This window comes from Amblyomma mixtum, chromosome 5 (genome assembly GCF_055824585.1).
Source record: "Amblyomma mixtum isolate Tamu chromosome 5, ASM5582458v1, whole genome shotgun sequence".
NCBI classification, from domain to species: domain Eukaryota; kingdom Metazoa; phylum Arthropoda; class Arachnida; order Ixodida; family Ixodidae; genus Amblyomma; species Amblyomma mixtum.
Genome location: NC_143016.1, coordinates 194,686,314 through 194,706,355, shown reverse-complemented (window position 1 = coordinate 194,706,355; position 20,042 = coordinate 194,686,314). Strand labels below are relative to the sequence as shown.

Genomic DNA, 20,042 nt, shown 5'->3' with positions numbered 1-20,042 from the left:
CTGGGTCACGTGGTCAGTAAACAAGGAATTGCAGCATCGCCAGAGAAGGTAAAGGCCGTATTAGAAGCCCCCGTCCCAGCCGATAAAAAACAGCTGAGAACGTTTACGGGCATGGTGACATACTACGGAAAATTTTTGCCAGAGTTATCAACAGTCATCTTCCCACTGAATCAGCTGCTGTGCAAGAATGCGCCGTGGGTCTGGAGTGAACAGTGCGACATAGCATTCAAAAAGATAAAAAGGCTGCTAATAAAAGCGCCGGTGCTGGCTCATTACGATCCGGAAGCTCAGCTTCAGGTAGTGTGCGATGCCTCATCTTATGGGCTGGGTGCAGTCTTATCGAAAGTGGAACAAGATGGTTCCAGGCGGCCGATCGTGTTTGCATCACGCACATTATCGCCGAGTGAACGGAACTACAGCCAGTTAGAGCGAGAAGCACTCGCCTTAGTCTTCGGAATTAAGAAGTTCCATTACTATATTTACGGTAGAGAGTTCAGCTTGGTAACTGATCACAAGCCTTTACAGACGATACTCGGTCCCAGAACAGGAATACCAAGCATTGCCGCGGCTCGTTTGCAGAGGTGGGCAATTACGCTGTCGGCCTACCGTTACGATATAGTTGTAAGGAGATAGCGCCACCCAGCGGCGTTCGTGAGGAGAAGAAGACAAAGCACGAGGAGCGCGTGCGGAGGGGAACGCGGGGCAGGTTGAAGAGGATTACGTGGCAGAGAAGAGAAGAGCGCGGTGGGCGACGGACGTGGACGAGTTCTGCTGGCTCCCCGAGTTCCGGGCTTGGGCCTTAGCCGCAGACGTCCGGGCCACCAGACCTGGACATCCATCGTCGAGACCCTCAACCACCAGGCCCAGGCGCCACTCTTCTCCGTCCATCCGTCAGCTGCTCCACACAGGCCGCCTCTGGCGCCTACGTGACCTTTTTCCGGGATACCAGACCTGGGAACCGTGCCGGGAGCCCACGAACGCTGACGCTGCGGTAGCGTTGCATCGACGTTGGAACGCCAAGAGACTCCTTGACTGCCCGACACCCAGCCAGTCCTCTCCGCTCGTTGCTCGAATAAGACAAGTAGTGTGAACTTTCCTCTTTGACTCTTTTTCCTGCATTTTGCGTAAGCACTTTGTTCTGTTCCCCCGTGTGTTTTTCCCGTGTGTTGTTGCGTTGCTCTCTTGTTCCTTTCCTTTTTTCTTCGCTCTCATACTGAAATTGGTCTCCTTACCGATAAAAGCCGCCTCGTTTATTGTTTGTACTTTTGTGTCTGTTTAAAATAAGACCTGCAATCTCACAGATCCTCGCAATAGTATATCGTTCAGGGGAAAGCAACGTAGAGGCAGACTGTCTGTCGCGTCTACCGCTGCCCGGGAGTGGCGAGAAGGAAGAGGACGACGAAGTAACCGCCTGCTACGCACTTCGGTGGGAGACTTTCCCGATAACAAGCTCGGACATTGCGCGGGAAACATCACGTGACCATACCTTACGGCAGGTTCTTCACGCGGTAACGGGTCAATGGCCCGAGCGAGTGGCTGATGAGATGAAACCATTCGTTTCAGAAAGACTGGAGTTGTCGGTTAACCAAGGATGTTTATTTTGGGGAATGCGCATTGTGGTTCCCCCTTATTTACAGAAGACAATCCTGGACGAGCTGCACGAGGGGCATCCTGGAGTAGTGCGGATGAAGGAAGTTGCCCGGAGCTACGTCTGGTGGCCAGGAATTGACGCCGACTTGGAGAACACCGTGAAAACGTGTGCGGCCTGCCAGCAGCAACGAGCGCTGCCTACCCAAGCTCCCCTTCATCCGTGGGCTTGGCCTACGAGGCCATGGGCCCGAGTCCACTTGGATTTTGCTGGCCCGTTTCTTCAGCGCAACTTTTTGGTGGCGGTAGACGCTCATTCAAAGTGGCCGGAGGTTTTCCTGATGCCGTCGACCTCGACAGAAGCTACCATCGGTAAGCTGCGTGACCTCTTCAGCCGTTTTGGATTGCCCGAGGTCATCGTGTCAGACAACGGGCCGCAGTTTTGCAGCGAGGAATTTCAGTTATTCCTCAAGATGAACGGAATAAAACATGTACGGTCCGCGCCATATCACCCGTCAAGTAACGGTTTGGCTGAAAGATTTGTACGAACAGTTAAAGAAGCCCTGCGAAAGGACAACAGAGCCCGGCCCGTTGAAGAACGACTAGCCAGTTTCCTTCTAGCGTACCGGAATACACCTCACGCAACCACCCAGCAATCTCCGGCTTCGCTTTTGATCGGGCGACCCCTCAGAACTCGACTCGATTTACTTAAGCCTAGTACTCGTTCAGTGGTCGAGCAAAAGCAATTTCGACAAACTGGCAGTCGAAGAGAACTTGAGAGAAGTTTTTGCGTTGGGGACAAAGTGTTTGTGAGGAACTCTAGAGTAGGTCCAAGATGGTTAGAGGCAACGGTGACGTCACGCTCGGGGCCAGTGTCTTATGTGCTACAGGTGACAACACCACGTGGGGTCATGGAGTGGAAGAGGCATCAAGACCACATACGCACAAGGCAGGCAGACCCGGAGGCAACGTCTGCGGACCACGGTTGTGGCGCCCATGGCGAGGACTCCTGGCAGCTGTGGCAACCATCTGGGTCATCGACGGGCACTGATGAACAGAGTGCCATGCAGCCGCCGAAACAAGCAGCGGGCACAGCTGAGGAAGATCCAGGGGCGTTTGCCGCAGGAGGCGGAGTATCGACGGAAGCCCTCGGTTCCGAAGACATCGATCACGACTCGGGGTCTTCTCCTGGCGACAGGGGCCACGAAGCCTCAACACGACATCGGTATCCGACAAGGGAAAGACGTCCGCCGGATCGGTACACATCAGTGCCGTGATTGTGTCAACCAATTTTTTGAACTAGAGTTTGAACCGTTCACTTGTTTCTGTTATTTCTGTATAAAAACTAACCGTTTGTTATAAATGTCAACCATGTGTAATGAGAGCATGCATCGTCTAGGGAAGGGGGAATGTAGTGTTTGTATCACGATAAGCAAACGGCCAATCACGGCCACGTGCCGGTATTTGGGCACCGCCCCCTTGCCTGTCTGTATCTCGATATAAGCACATGCGTGTTGGTTTGCACGGGCAGTCGTCGACCAGCGGGACGCTCGGTCTGACGGCCGGCTGACAATAAACCCGAGTTCTTGTTGCACCTCGGCTACAGTGTCGTTTCCCTTCGCAAGACACGACATACTCCCAATCAGACAATCTGGCCATTGCATTCAAACAAATCACCGATTACTACAAGGAGGAGCACCGGCGCTACCCGGCCCCTTGTAAGGGTCTGGATCGCGCTGACGAGCGCCTCCTTATCAAAATTCTCACTAACACTGTACTGTGCCCGGCGGTGCTTAAACATTTCAATACATCATTTGATGGCACGTGCCAGTTCTGTAGGGAGGTGTCTGACACCTTCCACATGGTTTGGGCGTGTCAATCTAACCCATCTATCCCCCCCAACCCCAACCCCACCAGAGAGGACTGGGAGGCGGCCCTGCTCGGCTGTCAAGATCTGACAGGTTCAACGGACGCGGGCGGCGTTGCTTGCCAATGGGGCTCAGGAATAGGGGCTCCACCTAGTACTGTGAGGGGAAAGGGCCAATAGGGTCCTACCCCAATCACCTTTCTGTAAAATATTTAATTGCCCATAAATGTTTTTCACCATCACCTTTTTCAAACTACACACAGCGACGCTGCCTGTCGAGACATTTCTTAATGACAAGGGGATGTTTGTACCCTGGAATGCGAATTGCCGTCTATGTAACGTGCCTGAGACAATTGATCATTGCTTCATATTCTGCCGTGATGTCATGTTCTTTTGGGACATACTACAACGAACTCTTAAGAAGGACATTGAAATTACACCATACACTATTAGATTTCTGCCTGTTGACAAAAACTCTGTTGTGCCTTATGATCTGTTTATGTTGATGGGACTATTCAGTCTTTGGAAGAGCCGTATGATGGACAGACATACCGAGCCACCAAAGATCGTCCAAATCTGTGTTTCGTGAACAGTGTGCTTTGGTGAGGAGTGTATATGCTGCACGCGAAGAACCTCCAAGCTGGCTGCCGGGCCTAGATGCATGTGTGTGCCTCCCTGAATTTTGATGTTTTGATGGGGATGTAGTGTTGAGTTAGGGCTACGGCGGGCTCCTATTAAGCAGACCGGTAACTTGAGACGCGAACCAGTCTGATTGAAGTTTTCCTCCTTTCTACGGAGGTTCTTTCATGCAAGAAAGAAAAAAAGCTGGCATGGCGGAGTGGTTAGCATGCTCGTCTCACACTCCGGAGAACGGGATACGATTCCCGAACTCGACCGATTTTCTATTCGGTTTTATTTATTTAGCTGGCCTGATTTGAAAGGTTAATTAGGCTAATTGGGTGATTAAGCAACTAACTAGACTCTGGCCTGATTAGAAAGGTTTATTAGGCTAATTGGGAAGCAATTAACTAAACTCAGTGCCACTTACTTGGAGCATCACTATACGATCCCATTAATTGGTCGCATGGTTACTAGCCAAAGTACTATTGGCCCCGTTTGAACATCGCGCACTGTGACGCCACGACCATTTCGACCAATTGAAAAGCGTGCCATTTCTGTCGACAACTGTTGCTTACAACGATGAGGCATTAAAGACTTCCGCCTTAATAAGCTGCGGTTTAACCACTGTTGAACCTGGCTAGAGAGCGAAAGCTGTGGTGCATCGGTCATTTAGACGTGGCTTGGCGTCCGTAACATTGACTGCGTTCCCGACACTGGATAGGTAGCCAGTTAATGGTTGATCGGGAGAGGTTGCTCACCCATCAACGCTGCGGCCTATTGCTACACTACCGCGTGTCTGGCACGACGTTGTCAGCGCTAGGGCATGCAGCCCACCTCTCTCTCACCAACGACACGAACCTCGAAGCGATGTCAGGCGTCCACTGCCTCCGGGACCCCCGGGGGCAGTTAGAACGTATAGAACGTTGTCAACGCTAATACCAATGAGCCGCCGCTGTAGCTCGTAGCCATATGGTGTTTGGCTGCTGACCCGAAAGACGCGGGTTCGATCCCAGCCGCGGCGGTCGAATTTCGATGGAGGCGAAATTCTAGAGGCCCGTGTACTGTGCGATGTCAGTGGACGTTAAGGAACCCCAGGTGGTCGAAATTTCCGGAGCCCTTCACTATGGCGTCTCTCATAGCCTGAGTCGCTTTGGTGGTGGTGGTGTAAAACATTTATTAATACTATATACAAGAGAGATATTGCTTGGACCGTGCCTGAAGGACCCGGCCCTCACAATCACTAGGAGGGATCCCTAGTCCGGGATCCCTGTGGCCTCCGCGGCGGCCCGGGCTCTTGTCACCGGGGCTCGTTGGTCCTGGAGAGTTGAGCAGCCGAGCAGGGCAGCCTCCCAGTCCTCTCGGGTGGGGTGGGGGTGGGGAGGGAAAGCAGGATTGGCAGGGCATGCCCACACCATGTGATACGTGTCCGCAAACACTTCCCCACAGTGTGGACACTCCCCCGAAAAGGCCGAATTGAAATGTTTGAGGACTGCCGGGCACAGTACCGTGTTGGTGTAGAGGCGAAGTAGCCAACGCTCCTCTGCCTTCTTTAGGCCTTTACAGGGGGGTGGGTATCGGCCGTGAGCGTTTTGATACAGGAGAGAGATCTCCCGAAAAGCAATAGTCGGATTAAAATCAGTAGCGCTTTGGGACGTTAAACCACATAAACCAACCATGAACGTCGACGGTGTATAGCTTCAGTGCCGCGTTTCTGGCACAACATTGTCATCTCTCTCACCAACGCCACGTAACTCGAAGCGATTTTCAGGCGTCCACTGACCCAGGAGCAACGGAGCCAGCGAAACTCGCGGAACATGGCGTAGTAAAGTTTTTCGCTTTAAAAGACGTCGGCAGAGACTTCGGACTGATTACGTGTGAGAAGGCGTAAGCTCGCCCGCAGACTTCGTGAACGTAGTCGCCGCGCGCTGTAGCGTGATGCAACCCGATGCCACACAGCTAGCGATTCTACCTCTACATGGCTCTACGTGCCGCCCCGCACCCCTTCTGATCTTCGCGTTCACTTCGTGAAGGCAGTCGCGGCCCTACGGCGGAAAAGATTATGCGTAACGAAAACAAAAAAGTACAACGAGCATCACAGATTGGGTCCTCGATGTCGTCCCTTCATGGAGGCCACCTGAGGCGACAGTGGCCTAACGACGACAAATTAAAGTTATTGTTGGTTAATATTGCAGTATAATGATAATGGTGTTTTCTTTTGCACAAAGACTGCTTTTTCTTTAATGTTCTTCAAAACAGAGTGCCTTAGTTTTCTGGGTTTTTTTTTCAGCTCCTCCTGTATCAGGTTTTCGCAGCTAGGCCTGCCGGCGAAGTCGTCTTTCGAAAGGTCTTTCGGTTTCCGAGTATGCGAAAATGGCACCGCTATCGCCTACTCGCTTGTTTTCTTCGCCCACTGCGGCTTCAAAAACATTTCCTGCTCGCCTGTTCTCCAAGCTGAAGTTCTCCAAGCAGGTTATTCTCCTGTTCTCCAAGCAGGTTATTGTCAACGTTTACTCTAGCGTAAGGAAGCACTTCACGGAGAAGACTGTGCGCGAAGTTCTCGAAACTGTGGGCGAGATGACCGCGGTGAGCCCTCGGACAGTTGCGAGGTTTAAGAAGGAAGGTCTCGCTACTGGAATAAGATTACCGCAAAAACGACCTAGCAAGGTGACAATATCTAGCTCTCGCAGTGTGAAATATGACAGCTTTGCAGTCAACGCCACCCGACTCAAGTTACATCGTATGTATGCTGAACGCGAAACACCTACTTTGGACAGAATCCTGTATGAAGTGAACGAAGATGCCGATTTGCCGGACATGAGTAAGGCTACCTTGTGGAGGTTACTAAAAGATATCGGTTTTAAGTTCGAAAAACGAAAGCGAAGTCTTGCACTCATCGAGCGATCTGACATCGTAGCCTGGCGGCGCCGGTATCTCAGAGCTATCAAAGCATTCCGGAGCCAAGGGAGGTAAGTGTTTCGTTTTTAATGGTCGTTAATACAGTGATTTGTCCTTTTTTTGCCGCACCTTAATTACATCTGTTTCCGTCATGTACTATTTTTATGAATTCAGGAATACCGTTTCTAAAACAAAATCAAATGCGAATCAGTGGTGACATGGAATAGCAGATGGTGCTTTGATACTGCAAAGAAGAATGAATTTCTCGCTTTTTGTGACCTTTTCCGGTACTTGCAACTTGGTGCCGATTATTCAAAAAACGTTAAAATTATAATTTTTGTTTTGAATAGGCACTTTCAATTCGCATGCTGAATTTAAGAATACTCTATTGGACATTCAAAATCTTCTAATATTTGAACACGTGATCTTCTATCTTTCCAGGGCGAATATTTTGATAACAATTACTCAAGCGAGATTTTTATCTGCGGCTTCCGTGCAGCTGCATCATATACCTCGATGAGACTTGGGTAAACGCTGGCCATACCAAGCAACATGTGTGGAAGGACAGCACAGTCAAGTCATCGCAAGATACTTTTCTTAGGGGCCTAACAACAGGTCTGCCAGCGCCATCAGGGAAAGGAAGCCGCCTGATCCTCGTTCATGCAGGAAGCAGCCACACAGGCTTTGTGAGCTGTGCTGCCGACTTCTTCAGAGAGAAGAAGGGTGCATCAGCAGAGATGGACGGCAAGTACTTCGAGGAGTGGTTTTCAAGCAAGCTTCTGCCGAATATACTCAACAGCAGCATTAGTGTTATGGATAATGCCCCCTACTATAGCGTCGCCCTCGAAAAGCCACCAACGACATCAACTCGGAAGATTGAAATCCAGGCATGGCTCACAAGGAAGGGCATATCATGGTCAGCAGAAATGGTGCGAGCTGAGCTACTCGATTTGTGCAAACGAGTAACGAACGGACACACTGTGTGTGCAATTGACACACTTGCTGCGAAACATGGCCACGAAGTGTTGAGACTGCCTCCTTGCCATTGTGAATTCAATCCAATTGAGCAGGTGTGGAGCATGGTGAAAGGCTTTGTAGCAAAAAAAAAAAACAGAGCTTTCACCTTGGCTGAAGTTGAGAAGCTGCTCCCTCAGGCTTTGGAACATGTATCAAAGGAAGACTGGAAAAAGATATGTGCCCATGCTGAGCGCATTGAAGACGAAGCCTCGGAAAGGGATATAATTTTCGACGAAAAAATCCAGCCAGTAGTTTTCACTATTGGTAGCTCGAGCAGCTCATCAGAAGATTCCAGCTCTGAACTGAGTGACATTGAGGATCTAGAGCATTAAGGTGCCACTACGGTGCGTTAAAGAGCACCTGCCCAGGGTCCGGACATTTTTGAAAAACAAGCCCACTGCATAGATGAGGCATCGAAGATAACCTCTGCAAAATATGAAAGCTATGCGCGCCCCGAAAAGCTGTAAAAATTCAAACCAAAGCCCGCTAGTTCTTTCCTTCCACAAAAAAAAAATCCACGCCCTCTACTCTGGCTCTTTTGACGTCATGCAGGTCTCTTTCGCTAAAGGCATTCCATTGGTGCATCATTCTGACTGACGGGAGAAGGTTGGGCGTAGCCGCGGGGTCGCGCCGTTTGCGCAACGTTTTCCGCAGCGCCTTCTGCTTTGCTTTTGCACATGCCTACAAACGCACATGAAGGAAAAAACAAAACAACAGAGGAAGCTTCCTCTGTTGTTTTAAGGAACCTCCTGTTGTTTTAAGGAACTTCCTCTGTTGTTTCAAGCCTGTCGCCGGGCGCTAGCGCCCGGCGACAGGCTTGAACCCTAGTCATAAAAAGTTTGGTTTATTGGGGTTTAACGTCCCGAAGCAACTCAAGCTATGAGGGACGCCGTAGTGAAGGGCTCCGGAAATTTCAACCACCTGGGGTTCTTTAGCGTGCATTGACATCGCACAGCACACGGGCCTCTTTTCGCCTTCATCCAAATTCGGCCGCCGCAGCCGGGATCGAGCCCGCGTCTTTCGGGTCAGCAGCCGAGCGCCGTAACCACTGAGCCACCGCGGCGGGGTACATAAAAAGTTAAAAATAGTAACACAGAGAGTAATAAATCGTAGTAAATAGCAATAAATAGTAGTGAATAGTAGTAAATAGTAAAACTGAGCAGCTCCTTGAGCCGCGGCTGAAGTCAGGCGTACGGGTCCATTTGTTGGTCCAAACCTTCCAGCCTTCCACGCACGGCAGGGGCCATTTCAGTACGAGGACGATTTTTTTTTTATTTATTTATAGATACTGCGATCTTGTACAGATCATAGCAGGGTGGGACAAAACAAAATACAAGCATATAAACACACACAAATTCACAACATTTACAGGCACTTTTCAAACAGAAGTAAAGAATTTTGATTAACAGTCTCGCTATTAAGTTTATTCCAATCAGTAATTGTCCTCGGAAAAAAAGAATATTTAAAGCAGTTATTTCGCGCGTTCAAAGGGGTGATTGTTAGTGCATGCCTTTGTCTCGTGTTATAACCTGAGGAGTAAGAAAATTAATTAGAGGTATCAACTTTATAATGTCCTTTTATAAGCTGGAAGAATAACTTTCATCGATAAACACGATTCCGCTCAACGACGGGGGGTAACCCACTTCGCCTCACGAGCTCACTTATAGATGCACGGCCATATGAGTTAAAAACAAATCTAACCACTTTATGCTGTATTCGCTCTAATTTCTGAATGTTTGTTAACGTGAAAGGGTCCCAAATGATTACGGCATATTCTAGTAATGGACGGATGAGAGAATTGTAGGCCAATAGACGAACACTAGATGGGGATGACTTTAGGGAGCGCCTCAAGAAAAATAGCTTCCGCATTGAGTTTGCTACTACAGCGTCTATGTGTTTTGACCACGAAAGGTTGTTAGTAATCCATAGGCCCAAATACTTATACTCTGTCACTTCTAATAATGATATGCTATTAGTACCGTACACATAATGAAGAGGCATTTTCTTGTTTGTAATTTTCATGAACACGGTTTTTTCAAAATTAATGCACATCTGCCATTTGTTGCACCACGCAACCACTTTCGCTAGGTCATTATTTAGACGCACCTGGTCGTCAACTGAAGACACCACTTGATAAAGGATACAGTCATCCGCGTACAGCCTCACGCGAACTGAAAGATCTGCCACAATGTCATTAATAAACAAAAGAAATAAGAGTGGTCCCAAAACAGATCCCTGGGGGACGCCAGACATAACCCGGACACTGCTAGAAGAAATATTGTTCAGAGTGACGAACTGACATCTGTTCGAGAGATAAGCTTTAATCCATGCAAGTATCCTGTCATTTTTAATGTAATAACTTAATTTATGAATTAGTTTGTTATGTGACACCTTATCAAATGCTTTACGGAAATCCATGAATATTGCGTCTGTTTGTTTTCCCTGGTTAATCGACTGAGCAAAGTCATGCACAGTTTCAACTAACTGTGTACTTGTGGAAAACCCACGCCTGAAACCATGCTGAAAATCGGTAAGTACTTTGTGCTGTTCCAAGAAACCTAATATATGTTTATGAATTATATGTTCTAAAATTTTACATGATGTGGAAGTTAGAGATATGGGTCGGTAATTCTCGATGTGTGCTTTTTTTCCGGTTTTGTGCAGAGGTTTAATCGCGGCAGTCCTCCAGTCATCCGGTAAAGATCCGTCATGTAAAGATCTGTTGAATATTACTGTCAAGTACTTTGCGCACCACTCCGCATAGCGCTTCAAAAAAGTGTTTGGTATGTTATCGGGACCTGCTGATTTTTTGACATCAAGGTTCAAAAGCAAGTTACAAACACCAGTCTCTGAAATTACAACATCAGATATGGCAGGGAGTGCTGCAGAAAAGTTGGGCAGGCATCCATTATCCTCTGTGAATACTGACTGAAAAAATTTGTTGAACGCAGAACAAACAACAGCCTCATCACGCACACATTTGCCGTCTACTATGAATTCGTTCGTGGAAGAAGATTTGGGCGTGATTTGGCGCCAGAATCTCTCGGGAGACGTTTTAATGAACGAGGGCAGGAGCGTTCCGTAATACTTTTCTTTGTCGCAAATTATTTTCTGCTTAAGTTCCTCTGAAATTGCTTCCACAATTGGTTTTAATGATGAATTCCTGCTTGATTTCTTTTTTAACCTTTTAAGCCTTCGCTGCAAGCGTAACGTCTCCCGAGAAATCCAAGGATTGCGGTACACAGACTTTTTTGCAATTTTGGGAACGAAACGGGCAATACAATGGGAGACGATCATTTTAAAAGTAAGCCATAGGTCATTCACACTATCAGTGCTATTCCTAAAATTCTCATAACATGAATCAAGCATGTCCAGAATAGATTCGTCTTCCGCACGCGAAAAATTGGGAAAAAATTGCACGCTAGTTTGACGATCTGGGTACACATTTGACAAGCTCAGCAGCACAGCTTTGTGATCGGATATTCCGTTTGTGACTTCACAGGCTACCAAATTGCGGATGGCACCACTGACAAAAAATAGATCTAGAATTGATCCCGCGGCTCCTTGCATTCTCGTAAAATTATTTACTACTTGCAGCAGGTCAAATGTGAACACAATGTCGAGCATTACAGTATCAGCATTATGGGCAGAGAATGATGAAAAGGTGTGCCAGTCAATATTAGGCAAGTTGAAATCACCAGCCAGTATTAGTCTATCATCTCTTTTTACATGGCATTGTAAATATGCTCTTAAGTTTTCCAAGGCCGCAACAGAAGAGTTGGGAGGCCTGTAAAAAACACAAAGAACAAAGCGAACCCTGTTGATGTATGTTTTGCAAAATATGGCTTCAATGCCTTGAGCATCAGGCATCCTGAAAAGTTGCAATGATGATTTCATTAAAATTGCCACTCCTCCACCTCTTCTGTCACGGTCACTACGAAAAACCTTATAATCTTTAGGTACAAATTCACTGTCAAATATTTCATTGCTTAGCCAGGTCTCGGTAAGCATGGCAACGTCCGCGTCATGTGAGAACAGCATGCCTTCGAGTTCTGCAGCTTTGTTTACGACGCTGCGACAGTTTATGTTAAGAATTTTGAAAACCAGACTGTTCCCTTGTTGGTGTCACTTTTGGTTCCTCGGGATTTTATACCGAGTGTTTCTTGCATTATCCCATCCGAACATGTTACCGTCGATGCTAAGCTTGTCAAACACCAGCTTAACCTTGGCACCATTGCTCTTTTCCCGAGATGCGCTTTCCCATAACTTTTTTCTGACGTCACGAATTCTTTTTGAGAAGTCTTCACTAACCGAAAAATCTGTGCCTTTCAACTTCGGGCATGCCTTCATTATTGAAGCCTTTTCTCGGTAGTCACTCAATTTTATGATGACAGGGCGATTCTTTGTTGATTTCATACCTATTCTGTGGCACCTTTCTATACTGTTTATTGCCACTCCTAACTTCTCGTCAAAAATTTCCCTTGTTATTTTCTCCCTAAGCTCTGCTTCTGATTCTTCATTCTCTTTTATTCCGAAAATAAGTAGGTTGTTCCTACGGCTCCTGTTTTCCAGGTCGTCTGTTTTATTTAACAGGTATGTAATGGTGCCTTCCATTTTAGTTACAGTCGACTTCAGGTCCTGCAATTCCGTTCTTAAAGTATTGATCGTTGCTACCTCATTTTCAAGATTTTTAATCCTATCTGTCAAGCCATCTATCTTTTCTTCAAAAGAACCCTGTTTTGCCAGAATGTCGTTCACAGACGACGCCAGGGTGCTTTGGCCCAAGAGTAGCTGCTGCAGCATTTCCTTTTCTGTCATATCTGGGCCTGGATTTGATTCTATGTCACCACATTTTAACAGATCGTCTTGGAAAGAATAAACGTACGACAAAGCATTTTTTATACACAGTGGGCAGGGCAGCAGCAACAGAAAGCGGTTATCGCTACGATAGCAACTGGCAGATAAATAGTTACCAACCTGCGCAATGAAGCAAAATGGGTTCCTGAGCATTGTGCTCGATGTGCTGCTGCCGAGCCCACTGGATGCCGGCGGCGATGAGGAGCTTCTTATATAGGCGTCGATACCCTCGTGATGTGACGTTCCCAGTGATGGCGCAGTCGCAGAAACGGTGGTGATAGGCACGCTGGGGTGGTTAATCAAGCAAAGGGTGGCACGTGCTGGAGTCTCGAAGCAAACGTCACTTGCTTGATATGAAGGCACTTCGAAGAAATCATAACCGAGGCATGATGGTTGTACGGGCAGCAAGACGGCCAAAACCTGCGCAATGAAGCAAAATGGGTTCCTGAGCATTGTGCTCGATGTGCTGCTGCCGAGCCCACTGGATGCCGGCGGCGATGAGGAGCTTCTTATATAGGCGTCGATACCCTCGTGATGTAACGTTCCCAGTGATGGCGCAGTCGCAGAAACGGTGGTGATAGGCACGCTGGGGTGGTTAATCAAGCAAAGGGTGGCACGTGCTGGAGTCTCGAAGCAAACGTCACTTGCTTGATATGAAGGCACTTCGAAGAAATCATAACCGAGGCATGATGGTTGACGGGCAGCAAGACGGCCAAAACCTGCGCAATGAAGCAAAATGGGTTCCTGAGCATTGTGCTCGATGTGCTGCTGCCGAGCCCACACTCGCGAACTTTCGAATCGCGAACTTTCGAATCCCAATGACAAACAAGAGTCCGTTGACAACTTCGTGCCACAGCGCGGGAAAGACAGGACACAGTGACAGACATGGCCGGCGCTGGTCTTCCATTGGACATTTATTTCGTAGATCGAGGAGCGGAACCAGAGAGCCCGACAAAGGGCAAGACTGCACAGGTTGCTAGACGCAGCAAAATATAGCTAAAGAAACAAAAACATAAAAAGCGGCGGGAGAAACCACGCACGAGTTTTACTTCTCAAAGGCCGGCCGCGAAAAAAAAAAAAAACGTCGCCAAGGACAAGCCGCCTCAGACAACACGGAAGGCACGGAGTGCGGAAAAACATGTGAGCACAGCGGAGCAAGGCAGCAAAATGCACGCGCTCCAAGCATTGCTCAATGACGATAGAAAAGCGAGGTACGAATACAGGCCCGTAATAGGGGTCGAGCAGTTTTGTTGCACACCCAACCAGGAAGTGCAGGGAAAGGAGTGGAGAAGGTTAAAAAAAAAACAAGCTTCAAACAGAAAAAAAAACAGCAACTGGGGAGAGGACCGGGTAGCAAAAACCAAGAAAAAAATTCTATTCAAGACGGTGCCATGACGTAGACATGTGACGCATCTCCACCGGACACCACGCCTCCGGCTTACATCGGAGGAGGAAGGGTGACTTTCCCTTGCGGAGCCTACTCTACGAGGCGTGAGAGAGGAAAATCTCGAGGAGGAAACGGAAGGAGAGGCGCATGGCGAAGTTGTTGATTGCGATGGCTGCAACTACGCTTTCGACCAGAGGGTAGTCAGTTGCCCTTTAAGTAAAAGTGCCTCTGTCAAGCAACTCAGGAGATAGTTTATGTCAGATAATTGTTTTATCCTTTCTTTCTCTGAACTTTATGACATTCTCACTGTGCAACATTTTTTATTTCTAGGTCATTTCTTGTGTAATATTATTACTCATGTCACATGAGTTACATAATGTGTTATGGCTGTTTTCATTTGGATGTGCAAGTTGTCACAATTATTTTGTGATTGTTTGGACTGGGTATTACTGTGAAAGCACTGCTCCAGACGTATGAACCCTGAGAAAGAAAACTGTGTGGCAAAAAGAGATAAAGGAGGAGGTTAAGGAAAGGAGAGGTTCTCTTTTGCACGTCCTGCTTGATTTAACTACGTTAACCCCTACCAGTTTTTTCCCATGGACTGCAAATAGTGCAACTTTGCAATGTCGTCTCTATATTTTGGGCTATTAACAATGTGCGCCTGCATACTACCACTTTTTCAGTATAGTCTATATGAAGTTCAATGACGCTGAACTGCAGTGTGGTTGCTTGCAGCCTCGTCAAGCTGTCTTTGTGGCGGCTTTTTCTGCTCAGCTCCAGTATTTTCCCCCTGCTCTTGATGAAAATAAGTGTTATTGTTATTATTCAAATGCACATTGGTTACCATCATTATTAGTGCTCTGTGCAGGATTTTGTCACCACATTCTTGTTTGTTGCACATATCTCAATACACTGCAATATGTGATGCTAATGTATGAATATTGCAATGTTTTCTTTTTCTCTCAACAGTGTTGCCACGTTTGATATTTTTGTCACTCACTTGCTTCAACTTAAATGTATTGCAATTTGTGCTTGATGAGATTTCTGCCATTCGATAGTTTGGTCGGATTATTGGGTTTAACGTCCTTAAGCAACTGAGGCTATGGAGACACTATTGGAATTTCAACAACTTGGAGTTCTTGCACAGTTACACGCGGCCCTCTAACACTGTTCTATCGAAATGTGACTGCCACGGCAGGAATTGAACCTCAGTTTTTCTAGTCAGTAGCCGAGCACTATAACTGCAGAGCCACCGCAGTGGCTCATTGTGATAGTAAAGTGCCATATACATTGTATGTTACATCAGCAATCACCATCATTCCTAGTCGAGTGTGCAAGGTCTTGATAATTATGATAATTTTTTTAACCTTGTGCATATCGTGCTTTGTGCCTTGTTTCATTGCTGTCTCAGCTCGCAATTTCTGTACATACCATTCTGATGTATTTATTGTGTGTTAAATATTGTAAGACTCCTAAGTGCCCTGTGGCCTTGCCAGGACACATGACTTCATCCTCAGGTACAGGCATCAAAGACAATGCTTCAGATAAGTGCTACCCATCTGGTTAGCCTTAAAATTTTATAACTCGCTGTGTAATTGCACTCCTTTATATACTATTTGTTCCAAGTTGTGGACGACACTGCTCTGTTAGTCTCTGACTTGGTACGTCTGGTGTATGCCAAATTTTGTTTTGCAGTTTTCATGTTTGTCCCCTGCTGCAGTTATATATTTAACCCATGTTCCAGCTCTAAAATGTTGATCTATATACTTTCAAAACTGCCAGGACAAATGGCGCTCAAGAGTCTAAGAAAGTGCCTTTTAATAAAGAATTTAACACTTGTTATTTGTGCCCTTATGCTTGAGTGGTTCACCTGAAGTGCAGCTTTTTTTTTATGGGAGCACTCACCAATATTAAAAAAACTCGCTTTTTGAAGCATGTAAGCAGTTTTGAGCAAGATAATTTTTGGTGCCCTCTTCTCTTTACTGTAAAAATCACCGATCGTACAACCCCTGTAGGCCATTCGCATGATATGCGTAGCAAATGATAAATATACCATTCTATAATCTACAGCACCAGTTTTCAAAACCTTTATGAGTTCTGGCAGCAGTGAAAAACAACGAATCCTTACAGATTCGAGAGAAACGTTCCGTAACTACATGAACGGCCGCATAGGTCGCGCCGCGCTCCGGCTCCTCCAGAGCGCGACCCCACCAAAAGTCACGCATAGCATTTACTGGTTGCCAGGACACACCCACATAGCGGGGAACGAACGCGCCGACGAGGTAGCTCGAGGGTATACGAGCCGAGCTTCCTCCCAATCGGACGATCTACCCGACCGAGTCAGCCCTACGTACTCAGACATTCTCAACTACTATAAGGGGGTACGGATCCGCTATGCGCCGCCTCATCCTGATCTAAATCAACTAGAGGCAGTGTATTGGCGAAGATTGCAGACAGGAACATTCCCAAACCTGCATATCCTTAGCAAGATTTACCCGACGCAATATCGGGACACTTGCCCGTGGTGTGGCAGCAAACCATCGTTGTACCACATCACGTGGGAATGCAGTAAAAACGATAGCTTTCGCAAAGACCAGAGTGCTGAACAGTGGGAGAGCCGGCTCTCTAGCTGCGATCTGGGTTGCCAACAAGGTCTGATCCAGCACGCCCAACGAGCAGCGAAGCTCAGCGGAGACCTGGAATAGGGGCACCGACCCTGTGAGAAGAAGGAAGATGGACCTCTTCTTTCTCGTCTGCTACTAGCACCTTTCTAGAGCAATAAAAGTCTTTCCTACCTACCTACCCACGATAGTAGATTACGATCGAGCACAGATGGACAACCTTAGTTACAAAGATGATTTGTAACATTAACAATATTTACAAAGATTAAAAAAATCTCTGCCTCTCCCGTAACCGAGAGTAGAGTAAGCATGAAATGCAGGGCGATGCAGAAGCGTACGTGGAGACGACGAAACGCAGGCCTGACAAGAATGTATACTTGTCCACTGACCCCGGGGAGCCAGTTATGCGCACTTCCTTTCCTTAAAATTATTGCAGAGCGTAAAACGTTGTCAACGCCAACGCCAATGAACACAATCAACGCCGAGGGCCTATGTCTTCAGCGCCGCGTTTTTGGCACAAAGTTGTCAATGCCTGCAGCCCACATCTCTTTCTCATCACTCCACGTACCTATAAGCGCGATTCAGGCGTCCACTGACCCAGGGAGCAAGGTATGTGCACTTCCTTTCCTCAAATGGCCGCCGCGGTGGCTCAGTGGTTATGGTGCTCGGCTCCTGTCCCGAAAGACGCGGGTTCTCTTTCTCTAAGCGGCCTTCTCTCAAAGCCCCTAACAGATCACGTATGACAACGAAGTGTATTGTGGCATGTATGTGCTTTTTGCACGCGTCATTAGAAATAAGAAATTATAGTTCCGTGCATTATAAAATGCACAGCTCGACTGATATCTTGATAAACATTGAGAAGACACTGGCAGCAGTATTTTTTGTGACTCGTTTGGAGAGCAACTGGCGCTTGTATGCCGGTCCCGTAGGAGGGCTTAGAGAGTCTCGTTAAATCTCGTTAAGTCTCGTACGGTGCCCGGATGCTCTCGTTTCAGAGCCCGGATGAGTGGAATTCAGTGCCCGGATGAGTGGATTTCAGTGCCCGGATGGTGGCTCTCGGTCTCGGCGTGATGTCACCACACTGCCGACAACGGGACCTAAAAGCATTTCATGCTTAAAACATGAAAGCAGATGTCAACGATTAAATGCCGGCCGCAACGTTCACTCTCGCTGCCTGCGCTTACACCTCAGTGCTGTGTAAGAAGCCCGGATTTTTACTCGTTTATATTGATACCGCGAGAGGACGACGACGAGCTACCGTGAGGAGAACGAACAGCGAGCTTCGTCAACATCTTCGTGCGCCCTCTTAATGAACCACGGAACCTCGTCGTCGGCTTCTCACAATAACAATGTCACCTGCAGCGGCAAGTGTGCTAATATACGACACCACTTGTTCCGTTCGATGGCCTGTGCAGCGAAATCTCTGCTCAGGGCCTAAAAATGCAGAGCTTTCAACAATCCCCATCTCGCCGCACTAGCTCACTCACTTAACACTCCGAATCCGACATCTAATACAAAACATTAATACGAACGGAAGGACTTCAAAGAATTTTCCTTGTGACAACAGCTCAAAGAGGAGACCCGAGTCAGACGCTCTTCACTTTAAAGCCGCCGAGTACACCGATCAATGCAAGGTTGCCGCTAGCCGAGGCTGCTCCGAATAACCGACACCACACTGAATTTTATCACCGCACAATGATTCATTGTGTGCCGCATGCTGAAAAGTCGTTCAGTACCCGAGAAAAACACTTCGCAATAACGTCCGTCCCCAATACACTACACTGCCTTTTCCCTTCGAGACAAGTAAATAGCGCTTTGAGAGAGAGAGAGAGAGAGAGAGAGACTCTTTAATGAAGAGCAGAGAATTTAGCCGGCGCTTAAAAATCGCTGGCATGCTACTCTGCGTAGGGAGGGGAATTTGGAAGATAAATACAGAAGGAGAGTAGAGTGGAAGAGGTAAAAAAAAACGAAGATAAAATGCGGCCATGAAATGGGTACTAAGGATGCAATGGCGAGAATTGATGTAACCTATGGAGTGATGGAGTGCATAGTCCGTCAAATGGGCTGACGAAGTTCACTGTATGAAGAATGCATGAAGGTGACGTGCAAGTGAGTTTAAAGCTTATCAAGATGTCCAATGTCTTTTAAATATGTGAATAGAAAAGTCATTGCAAGTCTCTGTTGCCTAAGGCAGGCTAAGGGACCTAAAACTTTGTCCATTGTAAGGGCACTGAGCAGAGCTTCTGCATGCAATGTTCATAGTACGCACGCTCGTTGGCATATGCAGGGCACTCAAGCAAGATATGCTCCACAGTTTCTATCGCGGCACAGTTGTCACAGTGCGGACTGTCCATTTGTCTAAAACGGTATCGTAAGCCGTTTGTATATGCAGCATTAAGACGAAGTCGATGATAAAGTGTTTCCAGATGTCAAGGAATTCTGGGTGAGAGTCTTGATCTAAGATGTGGGTCGATTGAGTGAAGAAATTGGTACTGATATGTCGGCAAACTCCAAAGCCGATACATTTCTTCGGAAGCAAAACTTTTGGCCACCTGGGACGCATCAGATTTCGTAAAAAAAGTTCTAATGTATCTCCGATGTTGGTGGCCCTTACGGGCCGCTTCATCTGCTTTTTCATTAGCCTGAATGCCACAGTGAGCAGGTACCCACTGAAATGTTATGCAGTGGCCTGCGGCAATAGCTAAATGATGTAGATATCCGATGTCCAGGGAAACTGGCTGGTGATTCGTTTTCTTCAGCAGGTTGGCCAGGATCTGAAGAGATGCTTTCGAATCGGTGAAGATAACCCAACGGTCGGCGGTTCGGCGCAGGATGTAAGAAACAGCTTCCTTAATGCCGTGAAGCTCAGCTGTCGTAGAGGATGTCCTCCGCTGCAGCCGGTAAGAAAGGGCATGGCGTTTTTCAAAGTAGGTAGAAGAGTTTGACAGTTTCGAGTTTCTACCTAATGAATCTTTTAAGAAAAATAAAAAATAATAATAAAAAACCCACCCGAGCCGGGAGTCGAACCTAGGCCCTTTGTAAAATGAACACACAGGCGCGCGCTTCGTACCACTCAGCCACGACGCGAGGCGGACGGATACATTTTGCTTGTTTTTTGCAGCGGACTACTTTCGTACCTTTGGCAGCGTTGACAGCTATGTATGAAACGGAGTATAGCACGTGTCGGAGC

General features: G+C 47.3%; 1 protein-coding gene and 1 long non-coding RNA gene across 2 annotated transcripts in view; both read left to right on the top strand.

Moving 5' to 3' along the window:
* The first annotated feature begins 707 nt into the window (after positions 1-707).
* LOC149345325 (uncharacterized) lies at positions 708-3,181 on the top strand. Its single transcript, XR_016282833.1, has 2 exons — positions 708-1,124; positions 1,638-3,181. It is a non-coding gene; the product is annotated as an uncharacterized LOC149345325 (long non-coding RNA).
* A 3,264-nt stretch (positions 3,182-6,445) lies between these two features.
* LOC149345324 (uncharacterized) overlaps positions 6,446-20,042 on the top strand; it is a 14,707-nt gene continuing 1,110 nt past the window's right edge. Inside the window, exons 1-2 of the mRNA XM_089547405.1 lie at positions 6,446-7,041; positions 7,470-7,857. Coding sequence (XP_089403531.1) covers positions 6,446-7,041; positions 7,470-7,857 — 984 coding nt within the window. The remainder of the gene's footprint in view (positions 7,042-7,469; positions 7,858-20,042) is intronic.